At 41.0% G+C, this 21,044-nt stretch overlaps 2 protein-coding genes across 32 annotated transcripts in view; one reads left to right on the plus strand and one right to left on the minus strand.

Moving 5' to 3' along the window:
- Nucleotides 1-10,913, plus strand: part of SLC1A2 (solute carrier family 1 member 2) — a 201,519-nt gene extending 190,606 nt beyond the window's left edge. For all 9 annotated transcript variants that reach the window (XM_064288302.1, XM_064288298.1, XM_064288299.1 and 6 more), the window contains one exon: nt 1-10,913. This exon is cut by the window's left edge and continues 20,592 nt beyond it. The gene's annotated coding sequence lies outside the window, so the exon portion shown is untranslated.
- The window catches only part of CD44 (CD44 molecule (IN blood group)), a 97,763-nt gene continuing 84,810 nt past the window's right edge, over nt 8,092-21,044 (minus strand). For all 23 annotated transcript variants that reach the window (XM_064288272.1, XM_064288276.1, XM_064288277.1 and 20 more), the window contains 2 exons: nt 18,866-18,944; nt 8,092-11,708 (listed from right to left, as the gene is read on the minus strand). In XM_064288272.1, the coding sequence (XP_064144342.1) occupies nt 11,504-11,708; nt 18,866-18,944 (284 nt within the window). In that variant the 3' untranslated portion in view covers nt 8,092-11,503. The remainder of the gene's footprint in view (nt 11,709-18,865; nt 18,945-21,044) is intronic.

Below are 21,044 nucleotides of genomic sequence, written 5' to 3' on the forward strand. Positions count from 1 at the left end.
TTTTTCTTATTTTAGTGCACACTTCCATAGTACTCTGGATCACGTACCGTTCTAAAGCCTTTCTAAAAATTAACTCATTTAGTTCAGATAATAACTCCATAACCTGCTGTTATTATTGTCAGGTACCGTCAAGTTGGTTCCAACTCATAGCTGTGTTCTATTATTATGCCCATTTTATAGATGAGGAACCTGGGGAATGGCAAGAGTAAACATTTAATTGAGTTAATACAGAGAACATATTTAAAGCAGTGCCTGTTAGGTAAGCCAATGTTAGCCCTCCCAAATAAACAGCCGCCTTTAATCCCTCCCTCACAGGACATACCCCTCTGCAGCTGTCTGTCCCCTCAGACAAAGGCGTGTAGCCCAACCACTTAGCACAGCGCCTGGCACACAGTAGGTATTCAATAAATTATGATTGAATGACAACTAATTAATGTTTCCTTCTCCTCATGATCTCTGAATCCTTCTCACACAAGATATTGACTAGAAAGAAAATATGAACCATCAGTTGTACTCTGACCCTTTGTCACACCAGACGGACAACCCAGTTCCACTTTCACTCCACACTAAGCCTTTAGTGCAAGGATACCCACGTTCACCCTCTTCTTCCTGGTCTTATCTCCAGCATTCAAGGACTGAAGGCAGGCAGCAGGACCAATGGGATGTTCTGAAACATCCACTAGGGGGCCCATTATCAATCAATCAATCAAGCAGAGAAGCCTTCAGGTTAGTTGCAAGTAATAGAAAACATTGGTTTCCGGAAAGGATATGAACCTTGATTTGCCAGATGAACCGATAGGTCTTTTCTTATTTAGTTCTACGCAGAGCTCTAAATTTTGTTCAAGGAGAAAGCGATCTCAATCAGGGGATGAGGTCCCAGTCTGGTACTCCGCCAAGAGAGAGCCTACTATTGCGCTGACTTCAGCCCAGCCAGACTTAGTGTTTCTGAAGCTGCTTTGCCTCAGAGCCCAATCAAAGTGACTTCAGAGGTATAAAGCATAAAGAAGGTGGGAGGGAAGGGAGGCTGAGCACAGCCTGTCCTAGAAATGCAGCCACTAAATCTCACTCCGAATTAGAGAAGAGGCATTGTCCTTATTATGACTTTTGTTAGATGATTTTATAACTATTAGGATTTCTATGCAGCCCTGGTGGCTCAGTGGTTAAGAGTTTGGCTGCTAATCAAAAGGTTGGCAGTCCGAATCCACCAGCCACTCCTTGGAAGCTGTATCGGGTAGTTCTACTCTGTCCTAGAGGGTGGCCATGAGTAGGAATCTACTCAACGGCAGCAGATTTATGGTTTTTATTCCTGCTGTGTGCATAGGAGAATCTCAATAAATAATGACTAATTTTATCTTTTTAGAATAATTGGTTAAGTCTTGCTCATCTTTGCATTCCTCTAACTCTATTCTTCTAACCCTCCTGACAGCTTTTTCCTAATGTTTCTTTCTTTGTCTCTTAGTGAGATTTAGAGAATCCTGGGAGAAGGAGAAGATAAAAAGTGAAGCTCTTACTGAACTCCAGTAACCTAGCCTGAAGTTTGGATTGCTCTTAAACCTTTATTGCTGAAAACCTGTCTTTCCACTTCTGCTGGAATAAGTTTGTGTCAGCTGAGGATCTCTGGAGTCAGGCCTGTGGATTTTGAACCCTCTTTCCTTTCTCCCTACATCCAGGAGCCACTTGGCTCTGGAAGGACCTTTGTGTAGTAGGGTGTTGGCAATAACAGGCCTGCCTATTCTACCCTTCTCCAGAGAACAAGAGAGGGAAGCTCTTTTCCTTATTGATGGCTATCTGGAAATCTTGGGACAGGAAGGGGTAGGTTTTTAGGACCCCGGCTCTTGAAAGGGTGTGAGAGGGGCTCAGAAATTCTTGGAATGCCTCTGACTTGCCCTGAACCATGGTACATATTCTATCTAGGCCCCTGCTATGTACTCAAACCAGAAAAGCATTGAAGATGGCAAGAACAAGGGAGGGAAAACTGTGTCTATAAGCTATGTTCTACGCATTTTATAAACACTATCTATTTTTTTAATCTTGTTTAGGCCCTCAGCAGTCTTTCTGGTAGAAATTATTATCCCCATTTTACAGATGAGGAAACTGAGGCACAGAACCATTACATAACTTTTATAAGGTCATACAGGTAGTAGGTGGCCATAGTGGAATTTGAATTCAGAGTCTTAGTTTAAAGACCACTCTTCTGGCTAAACTTTAGTTGCCTTTCTTGAGGTTTTTGCCATTCTTCTTTAGGGAGTAAACAAGGAGGAAGTGGTTTGGATTTGACTTCTGGAAAACAGTAGTCACCACATCATGAGGCAAACAGTCTGGAAGCCTAAGGGGGTGGGATTGTGGAGACAGTATGGGAGCCCTGACGGGCAAAATACTGGTGTTGCAGACACGATTTCAACAGAGGCAAGGAAGGGGACTTGAGGCTGGGGCTGCTGTTTATTGTGAGAGAAGAATGGATCAGCCAGACGTCCTGTTGCCCTGACCCTTTGCCAGTGGCAGCATGCAAAAATCATATTTACACATATGTCTACTTCTTCCTCTTCCAGCAAACACAACATGTATGAGGTTGTTTCTGGTTTCCTAAATTAATTCTGCAGAGCCCTGATGGCGCAGTGTTAAAGCACTTGGCTGCGCACTAAAAGGTGGGTGGAGTTCAAACCCACTAGCTGTTCCATGGAAGAGAGATGTGGCAGTCTGTTCCCATAAAGATTACAGCCTTCAAAGCCCTGTGCGGCAGTTCTATTCTGTTCTATAGTGTTGCTGTGAGTTGGAATTGACTCGATGGCAACGGATTTGTTTTTTTTTTGTTGTTGTTAAATTAATTCTATTGCCCATATGGTCTAAATGGTACCTTCACTTAGTCATCCCCAAACTCTTTCAGTGTTTTCTGGAACACCCAAAAGGCCAAAGGGCCCCACCAGACACAGATAGCTCAGGTATGATGATCTGGTTTGCAGCGTTTATAGATAATCCCTTAACCTCAACAAATTTAATTCTTCAAACTTGTGACAATAGGCAATAAAGTACAGAAGGCCAGAGACTTTGGACAGAGCTGAGCTCCGTTCCAGGTTCTACCACTAACTACCTGTATGGTTTAAGGGTCATAATTAATGTCTCTACACCCCCAGGTGCCTCATCTGTTAAAAATTGGATAAGAATACCCTCCTCATAGGGCATAAGGAAGGTTCCTGGCACCAGTAAGTGCTCAGTAGCTGGTAGCTTTTGAGGCCATTATTGAGCTGGGCCCTATGTGGGCATTGGAGAGACAACGCCAGACCTTGCCCCCAAGAGGAAGAAACAGACCCTTCTAGTGGAAGAGACAGACCCCATGGGCAAATGAATAAAACTGCAGAGTAAGCCCTACATCAATGACACATGGACAAGGTCAAGAGGTAGCATCAAGAAGGGGAAAACAAGCCTTATCTGGATGGGGTGTGATGGGACAATTTTCTGGAGATGGTGATCAAAACCACTGGTGAATCCCCAACCTTGGTCGAGCTGCATGCACAGTTTGGACGGCCAAGATTTACCAAAGGATGCCAGCTAATCTGTTTTCTGGACCCTTGCTCTTTAGCCTTGCTTTGAAGCAAAGACCCTTAAAACAAAAGGCTTCTCTCATAAGAAGCTTTGGATTCTGAAATATTGTGGTTCATGTCACCCTAAGTTAATAACAATACACACTTAAGCTGGTTAGGAAATGTAAGTTCAGGAAACTGGAAGGGATGGTGAAGGGGGAAGTAAAGTACTTACTCTGTATATGTGAAAGATAGCAGGCAGGAATTAATATTTTTGATTTATATGAGGTGGTATAAACTGTTTATACTAGGTGGTATAAACAGTTAACACACTCAGCAGCTAACCAGGAGTTGGACTTGAACTCAGAGGATGGACTTGGACCTTAGAAGAAAGACCTGACAATCTACTTCTGAAAAATCAGCCATTGTAAACCCTATGGAGCTCTGTTCTACTGTGACACACATAGATTGCCATGAGTTGCTGGTGACATGAGTGCAACTGGTTAATATATATCAGGCATTGCCATGTACTTAATAACTCATTAAATCCTCATAGCAACCTCATGAGGATTTCATTGCCCCTCTTTCACAGATAAGAAAACCGACACTCAAAGTAGCTATGTGACCAAGGTTGCACAGTTAAGTAAACGGTAGAGTCAGGACTGAAATCCAGGTTTGTCTGGTTCCAAATCTCATGCTCTTTCTACCATCTCATGCAATCTCCCAAGCATATATTTAAGCTTGGAAATATAAATGACTCTGTTCCTTCCTTTTCAAATAAACATAACATCTATGAAGTTGTTTATGGTTGTCTAAATTAATGCTATTGCCAACACGGCCAAAATGGTACCGCTTAAGCATAACATGAGAGGCACCTCTGAGCGCAAGAATCTTTCAACACGTCTCTTATAAATTTATTGCATTAATCCCTTCAATGATTGGCTTCTGTGTATCCAGATTATTTCCAGTGTTTCTCCCACCAGTGTTCCTCCATCAAGAGGTGGAATTATTTCTCTTCCCTTACACCTGAGCTAGTCTTTAGACTTGCTTTGGCCAATAGAACATGATGGAATGATGGTATGCAACTTCTGGATCTACACCTCAAGAAGCCCCGTGTGCATTTGTTCTCACTTGAAACTCTACCAGGGCTGGACTAGACAGCTGGGGACATGTGAATGATACATAGAGAGAGGTCCCAGTTACCCAGGCCATCTCAGATGAAGCTATCGTATATCAGCTAGTTTCTGGCTGAACTGTCTGCTGACCACAGGCACATGAATGAGGCCATCCATGATCAGCCTAGCCCTGCTCACATCAGCAGAAGTGCCTGGCCAACCTGTGGACTCATGTGAAATAATAAATGTTTGTTGTTTTAAGCTACTAAGTTTCAGGATAATTTTTAATGTATCAGTAGTTAGCTGATATAACTAAAAAGTAATTTTATTTTAAATTAGAAGTCAACAAAGCTAAAACATTTATTTTAATTATTAGTCACTACTTCAATCCGGACCAATTGTTCCCTAGACTTGCCATACAGTTGTCATCTTGGGATTTCCCTTTATCATTATTTTAGGAATTCCCTTTATTTTGTTTCCTGAATCTCACGTCTTCCTCTTTCTTGGTAATTCCCTTTTTTTTATTTTATTTGTTGGAGCACATCCTTCAGGAGTTGCCTGAGAACAGGTGAATAGGTTTTGAGACCATGCATATCTGAAATATCTTCAGTCTACCCTTACATTTAACTTGTGGTTTAGCTAAAATTAGAGCTCTAGCTTGGAAACATTTCCCTCTGAATTTTTAAATATTGTTATTGTTTTTAAAATAGACCTTATTTCTTAGAGCAGTTTTAGGTTTACAGAAAGAATTTTCAGAAAGTACAGAGTTTCCATATACTCCCTCTTCACCCTGTTTACTGTTTCTCCTATTCTTAACATCTTACATTTATATAGTACATTTATTACAATTGATGAACAGTATTGATACATTATCATTAACTAAAGTCCATACTTTACGTAAGGGTTCACTCCTTGTGTTGTATAGTCCTGTAGGTTTCGACAAATGCATAATATCATGTGTCCACCATTACAATATCATACAAAACAGTTTTGTGCCCTAAAAGTGCCCTGAGCACCACCTATTCTTCCCCCCTTCTTCCTCCTGAACTCAGGATTTTGAAGGTACTGTTTCATGGTCTTCTATCTTCCAACGTGGCTGTTGAGAAGTTCAATTCTGTTCTGATTCTTGATTCAATATATGATACCCATTTTTCCTCTTTAGACGTTTATAGGTTTATATTATGAATTGTTAAGATAAAACGCCTTAGTGTGGGTCTGTTTTAATTCACTGTGCTAAGCATTCTCTTGGTTCTTTTACTCTAGATATCTGTGTTCTTCAGCTCTGGGAAATTTTCTTGATTTGTTTCTTAGATGACTTCTTGCTTTCCATTTTCTCTTTCTGTGACTCCTATTATTTGTATGTTTGGTTTCCTATCTGGTTCTCTACATTTTTTCTCTTTTCCCCTCCATTTTGATTTGTCTTTATTTTCTGGGATATTCCTTCAACTTTATCCTTCAAGCTTTCTATTGAGTTTATTTTTTACTTTATGCTTTCCTCTTTAAATTTTAAAGAGCACCCTTTTTCATGTGTTCTCTGCATGTTCTTTTTTATCCTAGCATTGTATTCTTGCTTCATAAACACAGTTTCCTCTTATCTCACCGATGCTATGAGTGATCACTTTAAAAAAAATTTTCATCTCCCTGAATAGCCTCTCTTCCAAGTTGCTTTTTTCTGATTATTTTAGTCCCTGTCTTTAAAATCAGATAGTTTCATCAAATGCCTGGTGCTCCTTGGCTGCCATTCATGTTTGAGAGTGAGCCACAGAAAGCTAAGAGCTCTGTGTGCACGGTGGGACTTGAGATGTAACCTTCACTGAATCTTGATTTGCCATTTCTTTGGGGAACTACCATGTTAGTATCTGTTATGGTTTGAATCATGTCTCACAAAAAGATATGCTGAAGTTCTAACCTCCAATATGTAAGAGTGTGACTTTGTTTGGAAATAAGGTCTTAGCAGATATGATTAGTTAAGATGAGGTCACACTGAAGTAAGGTAGACTATAATCCAATATGACTGGTGTCCTTATAAAAAAGAAGCAGAGACACAGACTCAGGGTGAAGATGGCCATGCGAAGATGAAGTCGGAGACTAGAGTGATGCAGCTACCAGCCAAGAAACGCCAAGGATTGCCAGGAACCACCAGAAGCAAGGAAAAGGCAAGGGAGGTTCTTCTCCTAGAGCCTTCAGAGAGAACATGGCCCTGCCCACACCTTGATCTCAGACACCTAGGCTCCTGTCCATGAGACAATAGATTTCTGTTGTTTTAAGTCACTCAGTTTGTGGTACTTTGTTAGGGCAACTAATACAGGAAATTAATACAGTACCTTTGGGGTTTTCTCTCATGCTTCTCAGATTCCACAGAAAGACTGAACTTATGTCTGGAGGACATATGCTTGGCTGCCAGCATTCTGGAAGCTAGCCTAGGGAGAAAATCTAGGGGGTTTCAACATTCCTTATGTAAAATTTCACTTTTTCAGTCTTGTATTTATACTGTTAACTGTGTGTATCTTATGGCCAACTACAGGTTCCCTGTTTCACTCTCTCCAGAGAATAAACTTCCAATCCTTTGCCAAGGCTGGGAAAGGATAGTCACCTAGCTATGTAGAGTGTGGGAGGAGGTCTAGGGTTCTAACTGCTTCTTAAACAGACCTTTCAACCCATTCTTCTAATTTTGGCACAGTGGTTAAGCGCTCGGCTTCTAACCAAAGGGTCAGTGGTTTGAACAACCACCCATTCCATGGGAGAAAGACGTGGCTGTCTGCTTTTGGAAAGGTCTACAGGCTTGGAAACCCCATGGGGTAGTTCTACTCCATCTTACAGGGCCATTGTGAGTTGGAATGGACTCAACAGCAGTGTGTGTGTGTGTGTGTGTGTTTAATTCCACTTCCAGAGGTAGCTCATCCTGCCAATTCCTGAGCCTTTGGATGTTCTGCCCCATAAATCTGGTTGCTTCTTAATTGTCCCAACTGCTGGCTTAGGATTCAGCTTTTCCAAATTTGCTTAATCAATTACCAATTAACCATCACGTTCCAGTTTCACAATGTCGTTGTTATGTCACTTCTTCCATTCCCTTCGATCCCATTCATTTATGCCTTTTTGGAATATCTCTTTTACTGTCTTTTTAGAGGGCTTGCATGAAAGAATGGAGGTGAGTATGTTCATTCAAGTAGTCCAGCTACCTAGCTCCTGATTTTAAGAAACTAACACTTTCTGGTATCTCACTTAGTTTGAAAAATGTGGAGCACAAACCGCCTATGAAAAATCAAATTTTCTCCAAAGAAAGACTTTCAAGTGATGTAAACCCATGTAATTTTTCCTGTCAGAAAAAAAAAATGAGTGTAAGGCTTCAGTCATTTCAGAAAACTTTGACCTCATGCTTCTAAATTACACAGAAAGTCAGATAATCACAGCTCTGCCCTTCCCAGTCTGCCATCTCCCTTAAATTAGAGACTCATCAATCCATTTCCATTAACCTTTTAATATTTTCCAATAAGTGCGTTCAACCTGGCAGTATACATATTATGCTTTCTTCATTGTTACTAGTCAATCAATAAATATACAAAAATCAGAGGGTGTGGTATAAAAAGGCAAAGTAACAGTGGTCATTGTACATGCATAAACTATAAGCTATTCTTTTAAAAGTCAACACAAGTGATTTGCAAAAAGACCTTCCTATGACACAAAGGTGAATGGACCATGTTATTTCTATTCTTAAGTACATTTTACTCTTCCAGAGAACATGGGGGCTTCTTCTCTTCCAGTCCTCTGTTTCAATATACTGGATGAACCTTGGCTACAGAATCAATTTTTGGTGTTATGGAGCTCAACATAAAAACTTTTTTGTAAGTTTCTGCTGGAGAAACCCATTCTGCCAGGCTGAAAATATGGAATGGACACAAAGGTGTCCTTTGTTCCGCTTGATTTTTCACCCAATGCTTATTTAAGGAACGTCCTCAGGAGTCAGAAATTATTTACAATTGCAGAAAAAATTACATCTTAAGCTCTCAGGTTGCTTTGCAAAACAGTTAAATGCTGAACCCTTACTTTTACAAACAAGGCCCAGGTGGTATAAATGGTTGGATAACTTGTTTGGCTCCTAACCAAAATGTTGTAGGTTTGAGTCTACCTAGAGGTGCCTTGGAAAGCCTGGTGGCGTAGTGGTTAAGAGATATGACTGCTAACCAGGAGGTCTGGCCGTTTGAACCTACCAGGTGTCCCTCGGAAACCCTTTGAGTCAGTTCTACTCTCTCCTATAGGGTCGCTATGAGTTGGAATCAGGTTTGGTTTTTTGGTTAGAGGTGCTTTGGAAAAAGGCCTTTGAAAACCCTATGGAGCATAGTTCTACTTTGACACACATGGGATCACGATGAATCAGAGTTGACGCAACAGCACCTGACTACTGATTAATGACTAAGCCCAGGTTACCTGGCAAGTCACTGGTAGGAATGACATATAGTCAAGCTGTGCTTCCATAGCTATGCCATTATGTTACATGGGTGAGAATACACTAAATTCCCTGAACTTCATGGAATATTGCTGGGGTATTGCAAAGACTTGGGCAGTTCTCCACTAGAGGGTCAGAAGCTCTCCCCCTCCCTTATTCCTATCCTGTAAACACAAAAGTATATCCAAGTAAAAGATAACAATAACAACAAAAAGAAAGATCACATTCAATTTAAAAATAAAACCGAAAATAATCTCCTATCTTAATCTATTTCTTGGGGGATGCCTGGAAGGGGTGGAAAAGCATCCCTATTTGTGAGACTTATATATCCACGGCCCCAGAGAGAATTTAGGGGACAGGTAGAAAAGCCTCATGCAACCCTCCTGAACCTGGTCCTAGAGCAGCGTGTTGTATCTGGACCTACGAGCCAGAGTGAGCCTATCTGGTCTGCCAAAGACCCAGTAAAGCTCTTGGAAAGCTGGGGAGGGGGAGAGTTTTAACACTAATAGTAGTAACACAATTTAAGAATCAGAGGGACCTGATGTCTGTTTTCTTTTCATTCAGCCTGGGAAACAAAATAAGAAAGAGCTAGACAGATGATTATGAAATTGGTCACTAATGTTCACAGAGGAACAGATAGGAGTTTTTTCAAAGCCAGTGGAGTAGATTAGAGAGGAGATAGGGGAGAGCAGATGTTGGGAGAAGGCAGAAAGGGAGCAGCTCTTCTTTAGATTGTGTCTTTCAGAATCAACTCTTTGTATAAGCCCTGCCCTAAGTTAGGGGTAGCTTTTTCTTCTTCTTCTCCTTCTCTTCCTTTTTTTCTTTTCTGGTCTGAGAAACAACTATTAGTTAATCGAATCAGTTTAGGCAACAGGTGGTGGCCTAAAGAAGAAGGTTCAGTTTTATCAGAACACTTTCTTTATAGATTCAATCTCCATAATCTCCAGAACCAATGGAGTCTGTTGACTGATGCGTGAAGACTACAAAGGACTTACCAAATGGGAGAAAATATGAGGTCAGAACATAAAGCTTTTATTCTCTTGTTTCGCCATAAAGCTGTCTATCTGGTGATAAGATTCCAATTGTGGGAAGCCCTGTAACGTTCTGAGGGATTCTTCAGGTACTTCATGTATCCTAAGTAGCAACTGCATCAGGGAGAGTGGAGACAACTGGCTTGTAAGTATAAATAAATAAATAGAGCCATACAAATACTTGAACAGGACCTACACTCCCCCCACCTCGCCCACCCATGCCAATCCGCTTGCCACCGACTACACTCTTTCATTTCCATTGGCTTCTACTTTTATTATAAGAGGTCCAAAGGCACTTTTGTTATTATTCTTGGACATGGCTAATAGGCCATCTTCTATGAAATGGGACCCTACAAATGGTAGGTCACGCAAATTTAATTTGATTTTTCAAATCCCTTCTGGGGGAGGCAACAGGTGGCCATTAAAACACAAAAGTGGCTTAAGCTCCTCCTCTCACAATGCTGGTTTTAGGGTGGGACAGAAAGTCTTTGGACAGCCTCAGAAATAAAATAGTGCTGTCTTGCTTCATCTTCTGTGAGATTTGGCTGAGTGAGCCTGAGTGGGGGCCTAGGGTCCCCAAGATGAAGACTTTCAAGAAGGATCATGCTTATATCTCTTTGATTGGCTGTGGGGCCCTAGACCTTGCTGGCTTAGAAACTGAAGGATCACAGCACAAAGAGTTAAGGTGGCAGAAGTACAGATGTTTATTATGAATCAGCTTAAGCCCTTTTATGCCTCTGACAAAGTAATTAAAAAAAAAAACATACTGATCAAAGGACCTCCAGGGTTTAATATTTCAAAAACACAGATAAATAGCTTACTGCAGATAAATAGCTTCACCCTTTGGGTGTCTCCCAGAAGCATCTGAAAATTTTCCAGGGGGTCTATAGAAAGGGATGTGAAACCAGTATATCCCAATCTCCCAACCCAGTGGAAAGCAATGCCCAAGGATTGGACTAGTGGAAGGGCAATAGGGTCCCATTCAAATTTCTTCCCAGAGACTAATCCCTCTTAGACCTGGGGAATGTTCTTAGCAGGTAGCTGCTACCCGGAAGGTGGAGTGGGGGGGAAGGTTGGGGATCAGGAAGATGTATTTGTGGCTTTTGTTAGAAGCCCTCCATTGAGGTGAGAGGCCTCTGGGTGGGAACTGGAACCATCAAATTCATACCAATTTTTAAATGGACCCTCATTTCAGAAAGCAATGCTGATTTTATAAATTGGACTTGTCTTTAAAAAAAACCCACAAAAACCAAAAAGGAGTAGAAAATTTTATGCTAAAAAAAAATCCCAAATAGAACAATCAGTAGCACACTGCATCTGTTAAGTGTCAGTCCCAGCTCCTTGTAATAGTGATATCTCTGATGGTTGTTTCTTTCCAAGATAGTGGGGTAGGTGTTACATCCCAATCTTCATGTCCACATTCTGTAGGTTCCGTGTCTCATCGGCTGTCATGAACTGGTCTGGGGTCTCTGATGGCTCCTTGTTCACCAAATGCACCATTTCCTGAGACTTGCTGGCTTCTCCGTTGAGTCCACTTGGCTTTCTGTCCTCCACAGCGCCGTTGCCATTGTTGATCACCAACTTTTTCTTCTGCCCACACCTAATAATAATAACATAAATAATAAATCATATGAGAAAAGGGTGCAAAGACACAGTTATCATCATTGTCATCATCATTATCACCAATCACCATCATCTTCACTAAGGTTTATGATGGTCTTATTATCTGATCAGTGCTTTCTCTACTTCATCTTACTGATGTTTAAAAACCAGTGTTTCTCAAAGTAAGGCCCATGGACCAGCCACAAAAGCACCACCTGGAAACTTGTTAGACATGCAGATTCTCAGCCACACCCCAGATCTACTGAAGCAGAAAACTCTAGGGGTAGGGACCAGGATCTGCGTGTAACAAGCTCTCAGGAGGATTCTAAAGCACACTTAAGTTAGAGACTCGGTGATCACAACAACATTGGGAAGCCAGTGCTATTACTATTCACCTATTATAGGTGAGGAAACCCTGGTGGCATAGTGGTTAAGTGCTATAGCTGCTAACCATAAGGTTGGCAGTTCAAATCCACCAGGCGCTCCTTGGAAATTCTATGAGGCAGTTCTACTCTGTCCTACAGGATCGCTAGGAGCTGGAATCAACTTCATGGCAATGGGTATTACAGGTTAAAGGAGCCCAGGTGGCACAGTGCTTAAAGTGATTGTCTGCTAACTGAAAGCTCTGCGGTTTGAAACTACCAGGGGCTCTGTGGGAGAAAGACGTGGCAGTCTGCTTCCACAGGGATTTACAGCCTTGGAAACCCTATGGGGTTGCTATGAGTCAGAATCAACTCCACAGCAGTGGGTGGGATTATAGGTGAGGAAACCCCAGTGCTCAGAAAATTCAGTGACTTGCCCCAGGTCACTCAGTAAGAAATAAAAGAGTTGGGAATCAAGTCCTGGTCTGTCTGACTCCCAAGATCTAATTCTCCTTCCACCATACTAGGTAACAGAAATTTCCCTGCTTGTAAGAGCCTTAGCAGTTTCCACAGGTTTATTATATAAACCATCAACCCAATGACTATAAATCATTCTGATTTGTGCATTCAAGGAAGTCACAGTACTTCCTCTCCCAGTCAACACTTTGTTGGCCTGGTCAGGGTTATTACTCCACATAAAAAAAAAAAAAAAAAAAAGGAGGAGAATAAACATCATTTTTCTACACGTATAAGGCCATATTGATTTTCCCCTAACATTGATTAACTTCCATGTCACCCCAAATAGGAGGTTTGAGTACATAAGACAGATTGCTCACTGTTACTTTAAGGCTTCTCAGTAACATTACTTAAGATTCAAATGCGGAAGAAAGTCTTCTCTGGAAGAGCACAACCTTGATCTTACTCCTGGGCACCATCTTGGCATTGCCTCATTCCACCCAGCCTGATGCAATGCTTCCTCTTTCCTGTAACATGATCACTGCTACACATACAGGGGTCAGACTGCTTTACGGAAGCAAAGTTGCAGAACCTTACAATTACAAAGAGGTGGGAGAGTGGAGAAATGAACAAGCATTTATTGGACATCTCCTGCATACCAGACACTTTACGTGTATTTTCACGCAATCCTTCCAATAATCCCAGAAAGCAGCGACTATCCCCATTGTACAGCAGTGGAAACTTGCTTGAGGTCACACAGCTAGTAAGAGTGACAGACTCAATATTCAGATTTAGGCTTTTATGACCAAGGCCTGGGTTCTGCCCAGCTCTATCAAAGCTGCCAACCATCTAGAGATTTAGAAACAGTATGAAGTCGGAATTGCTCACTTAGCTGCTGGATATTTGGAGCTGTTGAGACAAAGCCTGTATTATTCATGACCATGGGCCATTTCCTCTAGAACTGCCAAGGCCATAAACTTAATCTCTTGTTTGGGGAAATCGAAATTATACCTCCTTAACAGAAGGCATAAACTTTCTCCTCTGGCATGATGCTTGGTGAAGGGTGGAGAAGGATTCTTAAACCATGGAGCAGATTCAGGGGGGCTGGGAGTATGGATGGAGTCCACGTAGACAGTAGAACACACCAGGAAAACAGAGGCTTGAAAGGGCTGGTTGGAGTTCTGATTGCACACTTTACCTGCTGTGTGAACAGTGAAAACTCACTTAACCTCTCTGAGCCTTGGTTTTCTTATGTGTAACATTGGGTATTTAAGAGTATCAATCTCACAGGATTATGGAAAGTCCTTGAAACAGAGCCTGGCATTCAATAAATGAGTCTATTATTGTTATTATTTGGTTATTCTTATAAATGGTGTGGGGTGAGGAAACTAAGGCCTTGGACAGGCATCTAGGACAGTATCTGGAACATACTAAATGTTCAAGATGTGCTAGCTGTACTTGTTAATGAGAGAGCCATAGAAGATGGGTTTTCTTGTTTCTTCCAACTGCCCCACCTACCTTGCTATAATTATTATGAAGATGATTTAAAAGGCCAAAGGTGGAATGCTGCTTGTATTATTACAAATTCTCAGGTGGTATCCTGTGTTCTTTGGAGAAAAGGTGTCTTACTAAAGTTAATCCTCATTTGCCTACCTAATAGGTGGTTGAGAGGTTAAATGAGATTTTGTGGGTAAGTGATTTATAATCATTAAAAAAAAATGTGCATGGGGAGGGGTGGGTAATTAACGTTATTAATCTAAATGAAGCTAGTTTTGCAAATGGGTAACGTTCAGCTTGTATTAAAGAGGAATATTGTACTTGGGCTTAGTCTTCTCCCCACTTCTCTTTGGATTTATTATCTGTGTTTTTTTTTTTTTTTTTTTTCCAGGAGGGAAGGGTTATTTTCATAAATTACCCAGTGCCATGATTAGTGAGTGCTCCAGGCATTTAATAAGCACTTTTGAAAAACAAGTTGTAATTTTTTCATTCTTCTTAGTTATAGGAATTAAGAAAAGAATATCAGAACTAAAGGGATTTAGGAGATCATCCAGCTCAACCTCCTCATTATATAAACAGACACTGAGTGCCAAGGGGCCAATAGTCTGGTCTGAAGCCACACACCTACTCATGGCAGCGCCTCAACTACAACGGACTTTCTGACTGTTAGCATCACAGGTCTGGCCGAGCCACGTCCTGCCTTAATCTCTTTCCCCAGAAATCCCAGGCACACAGTGACCCACAATGTGGAAGAAGGCAGACTGGAGCCTCACTAGTACAAGGTGGGCAGTCTGGGTGGAGTTTAGGAACCGGGCAACATACATTTAGGACATGGAGGATTTATCTTGAAAGACTTAGCAGAGGAAGGAAACAACTGACCTTGTATCTCTTCTACCCGACAGTTCTTAGAGATATTTGGAGATTTATTTTACTTTGTTTTTAGAGCTGCGTCATCTAATAGGGCAACCACTAGCCACATTTGACGATTTAAATTTAAACTAAATAAAATTAAAATTTCAGTTCTCAGTCAAACTAACCACAAGTGCTTGATACTCACACGTGGCTAGTGGTTATCATATTGGACAGTGCAGGTATAGAACATTTATTTCTATTACTGCAGAAATTCTATTAGACAGTGATGTTCTAGAGGGCAGAACTAGTTTGGGTGAGCATAGAGTAAAGCAAATTAGACTATAGCTTAATAGAAGGAAGAAATTTCTAAATCATGGAGCTTGACAGATGGGGTTTGCCAAGCAACGGGTGACTGCCCCCTGGGGTTTCCAGAAAAGACATTTATTACCCTGAGGGTGAAGCTGGTGAAGTCCTTTTCTGCACAATCAGCGTGGAAACATCCTACCATTTCTGTTGTATGAAGCCTTCTCTGGTAAGGGCTTCATATTTTTTTATACTCCTCACATAATTCAGATAAATTATTTAAGGGAAAGGTGCCTAACTTTTCCTCTTGGAGCTCACTCAATATCTACCAACCCAACTGACTTCTGAAAGAGTTGCCTTTCTTAAGGAGAATGAATCAAGCATGGCTTCCATTGAAAAGCTGTGATTCAAGGACTGGTTACATAAAGCCGAACAGCAAGGCAAGATAATGTGAGTTATGGCAGAGGTGGAAAACGCAAAAGAAACAATAAAAGCCAGTTGTTCTTGAGTCATCTCTGAGTCATGGTGATGCCATGTGTGTCACAATAGAACTGTCCTCCATAGGGTTTTCAATGGCTGGTTTTTTGGAATTAGATTGCCAAGTCTCTCTTCTGAGGTCCCTCTGAGTGGACTTGAACCTCCAACCTTTTGGTTAGCTGTCAAGCACTTTAATCATTTGCACCATCCAGGGAAATAATACCAGAAAACCAAATGCAGTGCCATTGAGTCAATTCTGACTCATGGTGACCCATGTGTTACAGAGTAGAGCTGCTCCATAGGGTTTTCTTGGCTTTAATCTTTACAGAAGCAGATTGCCCGCCCTTTCCTTCATGGAGTTGCTGGGTGGGTTCGAACAGCCAACCTTTAGATTAGTAGTTGAGCACAAACCATTTGCACCACCATTTGCAGACCCCCCTAAATCAGGATCCTTAAAATGACATGACTTGCAGATTACCATGAAAGCCTTTGGTCAACCTTGTGTGTCAACTTCAGCGACTAACGTTTTTCTACTTTCATCTTTTAATCATAATTCATATAATAGTGCCTGTCATAGAGTATGGTCTCAAAAAATGTTAGCTGACTCAAATTCAATAGGCCAGCACTGCCACTGAACCTCAAGATTGTTTTGGGGGCAAGATGGCGTCCTTTTCATTTTTATCTTCTCTGTGCAGTGGTTAAGATTTTGGCTGTTAATCAAAATGTCAGCAGTATGAATCCACCAGCCACTCTTTGGAAGTCCTATAGGGGCAGTTCTACTATGTCCTATAGATTCGCTATGAGTCGGAATGGACTTGACAGCAATGGATCTTCCTCCTCACCAATGCTGACGGTCCTAAGGTGCCACTCAAAAGATGTTTACTGAATAAATGAGCACCTCTTCCAGGCCCGTATTTTCAACCAAACTTCATTTGTTGAAAATAGGATTCTGCATCTTTCTTAAACGTGACTCTCAAAGTCTCCAGCTTTTTAAGAGGATTAGAAATGGGCTGGAGGCTTTAGAAAAAAAGTGAATTTAGAGGCCTGTGCAGTCCTTAACCACCCTTTAGCTGCACGGCAAATCTGTTTTCAATTAGCAAATCAGGACATAGTAATTTCCGGCGTCCAAGCAGCTACTTTCCTCATGAAACACTCGCTGTGTAGGATCCTCCATGTCCCGGTTTGCCTGTTGCTAGGGCAACTGCTGGTCTTTGTGGGTGTGTGTGGGGGGGCTGCAGTGAGGCCCCTTCTCTGCTGCTGACATGATGGGCAGAGACATGAGAGCTAACTGGCCACCCTGTATGGATTACAGCTGCTCTCAGGGACAGCTGAGTTGCTTCTCTGAGGATTCCCCCCTCCCCTAATATTGACAGGATCGGGGGGGCCAACGTTTCTATGGTGACAAAGGTTATGGAGCTGTATATGTGAGCAAAAGCGGTGCATGCTAGGGTCTGGAACAAAAGGGCTGCTTTCAAACAATGGGAAATTCATATTTAATTGAGCAAAATTAATCCAAGGGAAAACAAGGAGGCTGTGGAAAGTAAAAAGACTCTTTGTGAGGGCTCCTCAAGTCACACTATTTAAATTCAACAACAACAACAAAAAATCTTCCATTTAGTCATAGGCCTTCTAGGAGGTCTCTCAGTTTTTTTTTTTTTTTTCCCACCCTAGTTTTTGTTCCTTATACAATCAGCTGGAAAAATTGGTGGTTCGAATCCACCCAGAGGTGCCTCCAAAGAAAGCCTGGTGAACTTCTTCCAAAACGCCACGGCCATTGAAAAACCTACGGAGCACAGTTGTACTCCGCATACATGGGACAGCAACGGGACGTGACAACAACTGGTCAGTTATAAAGATCAGCTGACGACTAACTTTTTTTTAAATTATGATTTCAAAGGTACAGATAAGAACACAGCTATATGTCATTAATATAGCACTTGTCTTAATTTGTACCAGTGTAAAATAGCATTATTTGATTTCTTCAGATAACTAGAGACGCTATACAGGCTTCCACAGCACTGGCATTAGCTATTCATTGTTTTTCCAAAAGCCAGCAGGAAACGTTGTAAAAATCTCGAATTGCCAGATCTTCACACAAACTGAGGGGCATTCTCTGACCTGTGTGGCTTTTACCTTAAAAAAAGCAACCTCAAGGGACATTTACAAAAGGTTTGATCTTCCTGTATACGCGCTCTGAGAAAAATACTGCATCTCTAAAGCATCTTGGGTAGAAAATCTAGGCTTAAATGTTTGGAGTACTCCAGTTAATGTTCATTTCTTCTGTTTCTAGAATTACTGTTTCTCTTTGCTTCACTCTAGGTAGAATTATTTCTGGGGCCTTGTCATGGCTCAACCAGGTATGGGTATCATGTAAATAACTTCCAAACTATTGGCCTTGGTTGAGGTAGGGATAAAGGAGAATCTCTGAGGATGTGATAACATCCCACATGTCAGTTCTAGAAAGATGAGTGTCTGTTTTTTATTCAGACTTTCCTAAGGGAAAAAATCTAAATCCGCCACCAGTGCTCATAATTGTTTTCTAGATCTCACTGCTAGGGAGCTCTTCCTAAACTATAACCTGAATCTTTTCAACTATGGCTTCCAGAAAATAGTGTCATTACAGAAAAGAAAAAGAAAAAAAGCAACAGACAAAAGCAAAAATGTAATGCCCTCTTTACATAAGAGTTCCAGAAGATTCCATGGATTTCAGGCTATAGAGACTATGCACCCCTGAATCATTATATAATATTTGTGTGTGTTGTGAATGCACTTGATAAATATTTACTTAACGAATCAATAAATGAGGATATTCTTCTGTACACCCTTCTGGAGAGTTATCTCATAACTTTCATCAGATAGAGGCTGCATGGGGTTTACCAGTAACCTTGAAAAAATTAACTACAACAGAAGATTTCATCAGTGTTCAAAAGCCGTGGTGTAAATAATCTAGGTGTCTCCTTTCTCTAAAGAACATACCAGAGCAGAGCTTTTCGAACTGTACTGTGCACATGAATCCCTGAGATCTTGTTAAAAATGCAGACTCTGATGCAGTCGTCCAGGTTAGGGCCTGAGAGTCTGTATTTCTAACAAGTCCTGGGTTGCCAAAGCTGCTGGTTCCAGAGACCACATTCTGAGCCTTGGAGCAGCAAGGACACAGAGACTAAGTTTAAATGTTCCAAGTCAAAAGTCACGAGGATCACTTCCTTACCTTCTCCGACTGTTGACAGCGATGCAAACTCCGAGAATCAAAGCCAAGGCCAAAAGGGATGCCAGGATGATCAGCCATTCTGGGTTGAGTGAACCAAAAGACATATATGAACTTTGGGAATATACTTTGCAGAAAAAAAAAGTACTTTATAAATTTAGTTGGTCCAAACAAGAATGATAGTCAATACTACAGATGGGCCTGGCCAAAATGCCTAGCCAACAGGCAGATAATACAGAAAAAACAATTTTGCTACAGATGTTTGTCTAATGGACCTCTTGTTTAGAAGGCTGATCCTCAGTCAGGATTTTCAAGTCCTCCAGGAGAAACTTGTTTCCAAAAAACTGTAGAATGAGCTATTGAAACTCATGGATACATTCTGTGCAGTATTATTAAAATAGACTAAAGGAAATTTATACTTCCCTTGAAAAGAACATTCCTTTCCTATATGACAGCATCAACCTTACATTTTACTAAGAAACAAAAATAGAGGCCAATTCTAGTGTACGGGGGGAAACCAAAAACCCACTGCCATCCAGTCAATTCCAACTCATAGCAACCCTATAGAGGACGCTCTTATGGAGTACTGAAGGATTGTGAACCTGAACATGCTCGTTGGGGAGTCATTTGGCAACATTTGCCAAAAAACTGTAAAATGTTCATATTTTTGATTCAGCAGTTGCATTTCCAGGTATTTGTAGGAGCTTGGAATTACCTATTTGGATGCTCATCACTGAGCTATTCGTAACAGGAAATATCCAATGGTAAGAACCCATAAAACCCGCTGCCATTGAGTCAATTCTGACTCATAGCGACCCTACAGGACAGAGTAGAACTGCCCCACAGGGTTTCCAAGGAGGGCCTGGTGGACTCGAACTGCCAACCTTTTGGTTAACAGTTGTAGCTCTTAACCACTGCACCACCAGGGTTTCTGGTTAAATAAATTAGGATACGTCCACTGTACTGTGTACCACGATACAGCGGAAGAATATTTAATGACATGGAAATCTGTTCCCAGTGAGTAGGGAATGTTAGCTTACTAGAGAACCTGTATGGCATAAATACATTTTAAAATATAAGTTACATTGAAAAAATGACAGGCATTAAAACAATAATGAGATACTACTACACACATTTACCCGAAACCAGTGCTGACAACTGCTGACAGAGCAACAGAAACTCTGATTCATTGCTGGTAGGAATGCGAAATGCTATAGCCTTTTGGAAGAGAGCCTGGCAGTTTCTTACAAAGCTAAACACAGTCTTACCATACAATCAGCAGTCATACTCCCAGGTATTTACCCAAATGATCCAGAAACTTAACCTAACCATGAATGTTTATAGCAGCTCAATTCATAACTGCCAAAACTCGGAAGCAACCGGGATGTACTTCAATAAGTGAATGGATAAACAAATTGTGGTCCATCCACACAATGGGATATTATTCATGATAAAAAGAAATGAGCTATCAAGCCATGAAGAGACGTGGCGAAACCTTCAATGCATATTGCCATGTGAAAGAAATCAGTTTGAAAAGGCTACATATTGTATGATTCTAACTATATGACATTTTGGAAAAGGCAAAACTATGGAAAGAGTAAAAAGACGATTCGTTGCCAGGGGCTTGAGGCGTGGGAGGGAGGGATGAATAGGTGAAGCACAGGGCATTTTTAGGGCAGTGAAACTATTCTGTATGATACTGCAATGGTGGATACTTGACATTATGCATTTGTCAAAACCCATAGAATTGTACAACACAAAGAGTGAATCCTAATGAATATCATGGACTTGGATTAATAATAACGCATCAATACTGGTTCCTCAATTGTAACAAATGTACCACACTAATGCAAGGTGCTAATAATAGGGAAAACTGTGTGGGTGGGGGAGAGCGGGGCATATGGGAACTCTGTATTTTCTGCTCAGTTTTTCTGCAAACCTAAAATTGCTCTAAAAAATAAAGTCTATTAATAAAAAAAAAGACAAGTCATACATCAAACTGGTAACCATGGTACTTCTGGATGGCGAGATAATTAGTAATTCATCTTTTTATTTAGCTGCATTTTCTAAAAATTCTTCAGTAACTCTATATCACTTATGAACTAATAAAATGTTATATACATGTTTTAAAATTAGAACGTAAAAGGACTTGCCAAATTGAATATATTCAGTTGAAAAGTGA

This window comes from Loxodonta africana, chromosome 7 (genome assembly GCF_030014295.1).
Source record: "Loxodonta africana isolate mLoxAfr1 chromosome 7, mLoxAfr1.hap2, whole genome shotgun sequence".
NCBI classification, from domain to species: Eukaryota; Metazoa; Chordata; class Mammalia; order Proboscidea; family Elephantidae; genus Loxodonta; species Loxodonta africana.